The 5000-nt window shown below is 41.8% G+C and overlaps 1 protein-coding gene across 2 annotated transcripts in view; it reads right to left on the bottom strand.

The window, feature by feature from the left end:
* LOC137985267 (uncharacterized) overlaps positions 1-5000 on the bottom strand; it is a 30000-nt gene that overhangs the window by 10363 nt on the left and 14637 nt on the right. For both annotated transcript variants that reach the window (XR_011119267.1, XM_068832836.1), the window contains exons 14-18: positions 4631-4757; positions 3359-3408; positions 2787-2835; positions 2134-2196; positions 702-850 (exon numbers count right to left, since the gene is read on the bottom strand). Coding sequence is in view for 1 of the 2 variants with exons in the window: in XM_068832836.1 (XP_068688937.1) it covers positions 702-850; positions 2134-2196; positions 2787-2835; positions 3359-3408; positions 4631-4757 (438 nt within the window). In the remaining variant the exon portion in view is untranslated. The remainder of the gene's footprint in view (positions 1-701; positions 851-2133; positions 2197-2786; positions 2836-3358; positions 3409-4630; positions 4758-5000) is intronic.

Here is a 5000-nt window from a genome sequence, read left to right as displayed (position 1 = left end):
ACAGCGGAATTACTGGTAACTAATGTTTGGGTTACAGCAGTCACAAGTCGTGGTCAGCCATCACAGAAGAGAGCATGCGTTTTGAACAGCACCGTCCATGATAGCGTCGATCCAGGCCAGAGATCTCTTTTCCTCCTGCCAGTCACACAAGAAAGTGCAAGAGTGAAGAGGCCTCGGCTAGCAGGGAACGTATCCTGTTCTCTTTATTTTATTAACGTAAAACTACAAGTTCGCATTGGCAGATGTCAAATGTTTTTTTTCTTTTCCAAGAACCACGCTAATAAGTTACTCGTTTTGACCTTTTCTTTGGCCTTTTTTTCCGATCATGTGAACGTTGATTGCAAATAAAAAGCGATGTGAACGAGAAAATGAAGCGTTTAGGGAGCCTGCAATGGAAAATCAAGTGACAAACTACTGGATTTGCTCAGCTGTGGGTTTTATTCGTTGGTTCAGACTTTCAGTTACTTTGAAGTCGTAGAATGTCAAGTTTACTTACGCTTCATGTCTTTGAAGTGATATCTGTACAGTTTCATCGATTTTTTTCATTTGGAATATAGCGTGTTCTCGTGAACACTCATATCTCCTGGTTGACCACAACCTCGTTCCCAGGGTCTCTCTTCTCTGCCTCCGTCCTCAACGACAAAGGAGACAGAGAAGAGAGGCGCTGGGAACGAGGTTGAGTCCACCGCACGTCATCTTACCAACAGTAGCAACCCATTGGTGCCCAGCATGGCTATGTTGGCTATTTCATTCCATACGGGGTCCAGTGTATTGACAATCGTTCGCGTTCTGAACTTCTCTTTTCCACCTTCGCTTCCCTCTTTCACTGTCACAAATGGGTCGCTTTTACCTGTAAAAGTAAGGTTAATTGGAACATTGAATTACAAGTGGATGAGGTAAGAGAGCAAAGCTCCCATACGTGGGCCTCTTCCAATGATAGTTTTTAAAAATCTAACTTTAGCGCGTGGTTCAGCTGTGCAGCTATTTTTAGAAAGGCACCTGATTGGCTAGTTGTAATGACGTAACGAAATTTTAAATATGCGTGGTTTGAGCAGCTTGTGAAAAAAAATGGCCTCCGTAGTAGGAATCACGTTCGTCAACGAATCTGAAAACTTTGAATTTGGAAAGAGTGGAAAAAGTTTTAATCGACGAAAAGAAAAATGGTTGTGGCTATACAAAACAGAAAGCATTTCCGACCTCTCCCCGGCCCTGATCATCTAACCCTCCGGCATTGGGAATGAGGACTTAAAATCGCCTTGCGATTTTAAACAACTATGATGGGGCATGAGGACTAGCCGTCGTACGTCAAGAATTCACACGGCCGGGGCGTATGGTGGTTTCATCAACATGAAGTAACCGCGAGTGTCACAACTCCTCCTGAACAGGATGGTTGTACTTCCGGGATGGGAGGAGTGGGGATAATCCCTCCCTCCCCCTCTACTCAGGAGTGTGTAAACTTGTCCACAATATTGTTTAGGTGATGAAGTGCTGGAGGCCTTTGGTACAGAAACTCGACCTTATCAACTCGCGCACTCTTAGACGAAAGATAGAACTGATCCTCTCACCCAACTGGACAATTTGAGCAATTGTTACTTTATGAACACCTGAAAAATTCAAGCGGCTCCAACAGGATTCGAACCCATGATATTTCTTTCATTCTCAGTCTTAAAACAACCGTAGAAAAAATTGCTCCTTTTGTAGTAAATTCTGCATGTGATTAGACTGCCTAGTCTTCTCTAATAAGGACTGCAGCCCTCCCCCTAAAGAGAGAATGTGTCTATCGCAGAATATGTAGTATGAAGGAAATGCGATCCATCACAGGACACCACGAATCATAAGGTTAACAAGACCATTGCGAATTCTTCTAAATGGGCAACTGGTTTTCCAGGGCGCTACCCCCAACGCTTTGTCATATCTACTCGTCATATATACAATGCAGAGTTAACGTTGAAACAGACAAATTAAAACAATACGAAGATAAGTTATTTGCATCTACTGCACCATCAGGCGATGAAAATGTTATCGACGGGCGCAAATACTAAATTGGAACATCTTGCTCCGATTGTTGCACATTCGTAAAACTCTAACTCTGAGAAGAAAAAGTTCTTAAACTTTGTCAGCTCTTTAACTTACCATTGACATCTCTTGCTACAAGATAACGCCCTTGGTAAATATTGATCTCAAGAGTCCCTCTTTCTACCAAAAGATTAAAAAAATAACAAAAAAATAAATTTTGCAACTGATACTACGTTTTGTCAATTCACCACCGATTGCAAGAGTTTCCTGGAAAAGCATTGTCCGGCTTAGCTCTTTGATCTTGTTGTGGTATCCTTGGTAACCGTTGTTCGGGTAGTTTTGAGGGAGGCTCGAGTGTGTTTTCTAGATGTTTATTCAAGTGTGCTATTCTCTCAACTAAAAGCGAGAGTGTCTAATCGGCGTGGGTAGGTGGGTAGTGGGTGGGTCGTGAGTCGTGGGTCGTGTGTCTAGGGTCCGAGATCCTCCATGTATACACGTCATGTATACATACTTTTATGCTGTTTCAAATGCCCTCTCGCAACAGCGGTTTAGTCCGCGATCTCTTTCTAGCGTGCACACCGAGTGCCTTTGAAGGGATTGTGCCAAAGATGTTACGTTAACATTCTGTCAGGTGGTTCACATTTAACCCTAACCCTAACCCTAACCCACCACCCACCACCCACCCACGCGATTTAGCCTCCCCCACTAAAAGCCAGTTAAGTTATCTAGGTTGTTCTCACAGAAAAAAATGCCTTAAGAGGTTGTAGTACCTGCTCTCAACAAGGCCTCCAAAGTTTGTGTTTCAGTCTTGGCATCTTTCTAAAATGTCACAAACAAGGAGGAAATGTTATACTTTAATTACGCTAATTGCGTGGATTGTATATAAGACGCCTGTGATCTCTGTAAAGAAAAACATGAAAAGTGACGATTGGAATGCTATCCAGGTCGCTCAATTTTACTTGGAGCATTTGACAATAGAAAAAACTTAAGCGTGTTCCAGGCTCTCAGTTGGTGGCAATGAGCGAAAAAATGGTCTGGATTGAAGGAAAAGTGAGCGTTCTCGCACTCGCTTTTTCCTCTATCCGGACCATTCTTTCGCTCGTCCCACCAACTGAGAACCTGGAACAGGCCAACAGAAGTTAAGCTCGGTGTTTTCTGCAAATTGTCCGGCTGAACGTAAATAAGATGTTTCTAAACTATTTGGTAATCAAGTCGCGCCGAAAGCTGTGAGTCTGTGCTGAGTCATAACCTGCCTGCTAAATTGGTCAACTATGGTGCGCGCACTATGTGAGAGAGAGGTACAAAAGAAACCAGAGGGAAGGAGTGGCTTAAGATCACTTACTGGTCCAGGGGGCTCTCCCTCGGAAAGGCCTTGACCGATTTCCTTAATTTCTGAAAAGAAATCAATTTTTGACACAATTTTAAGATAATTAAAGGCCCACTTTCAACCCACAGCCATTGCGTGCCGTGGAACAATTTTCATATATGAAAATTCCATCAAAGGTGAAATTCATCCAATCAGATTGCCACGATAAGCAATGCGAATTTCCATAACAAAAACAAATGGTCGAAAAGCCTGTCTATTTATTTATTTATTTATTTATTTATTTATAGATTCGTACAATGTACAGGCGAGAGAACAAAAGGACACGTAGTCCCTTACTAGGTTCACCCTCTTGTCGGTTGAAGGTTGGCCTTTAATAGATCAGTTTACATTTGTATAATTACAAGTCAGAGAAGTCTTTCTCAAAAACCCCGAAAACTTTTCTGGGGCCCGTTTTTCAAAAGTCCCTAAAACTTTTCGGGCCCGAAGTTCGTGAAACTGTCAACTGCTTGTTCTGAAAAGCCGATCTTTTAACATGATTTCAAGGTAACAAAAAGCAAAATGGCTGTGAAGTTTGTCGACTTAAATCCTCTCCGTTCTTGAGATACAAAGGGAACTATGCCACCCGAAAACGGCCCGTAAAGTTTCGGGACCTTCGAGAAACGGGAAACGGTTAGAAACGGGCCTCTGACCCGAAAAGCAATTCATGAATCTAAAATCTCTTTAGTACAACTACCTAAGGTGATTATTGAAAATTCTCTGCTCTGATTGGCTGCACTTAACGTGACTATTACGCGATAATCACCAAAGCGTCGTTTTTTTTTTTCAAAATGGCCGCAACGCCGTTTTGTCGGCGTGACAGACAAAGAAATAAGTTGTTCTAAAAAAATCCATATGTAATTATACTAAAACTATTATTCATCTCGCCTTCGGCGAATAATTGTTAATTTTTCTGAAAACTTGATATTTGAACATGTTTTCAGTCAAGACCAGAGAAAACAAAACAACTTTAAAGTTTCCTGACATTAAACGTTTTCCTTTTAAAAATACAAAGCGTTTTATGTCACCCGAAAAAGTTTCGGTGCTTTAGAGAAACGTCCCCACCCTCAAAGGTAACTGAACGACCGACCAACTAAATGAATAAATAAAAGATCAAATATGAATATGAAATTAGAGTTCAGCATGTTTTGACGCCAGCCTCACTGCTTTTTCTTTTGAAATTAATAAATCTTTATCAAAATAAGGTCAACTTCATGCTTCCAGTAAGGTCATAATCTCGTGTGAACTCACCAGACTTGGCGACAGATGGGACGGGCCGAAATATGACGGACACACACAGCTTGCCGGCCTTCATTAACCCCGAACCCTTGATTTTGTACAACAAGTCGAGACTTTTCCTAAAAAGTACTGGCGACTCCTATGTTGAGGAAAAGAAAAGAAAAATAAAATGCTTCGCTGAACTGTACGAACAAGCGAATGAACGAACGAGTGAATCCAATGAACGAGAGGACGAACGAACAGACGACCGGGCAGACGCACAGATGAACGAAGGGACCGACAAATGAACGGACGAATACGACACTTCCATAAAAAAATTCCATAATACTCCTTGTTTGCCCTCCAAAAAATTACATAAGCATAGTTTTTATTTTCTCTTGGG

Source organism: Montipora foliosa, chromosome 14, assembly GCF_036669935.1.
Source record: "Montipora foliosa isolate CH-2021 chromosome 14, ASM3666993v2, whole genome shotgun sequence".
In the NCBI taxonomy this organism is placed as follows: domain Eukaryota; kingdom Metazoa; phylum Cnidaria; class Anthozoa; order Scleractinia; family Acroporidae; genus Montipora; species Montipora foliosa.
This window is presented reverse-complemented; position numbering and strand designations above follow the sequence as displayed.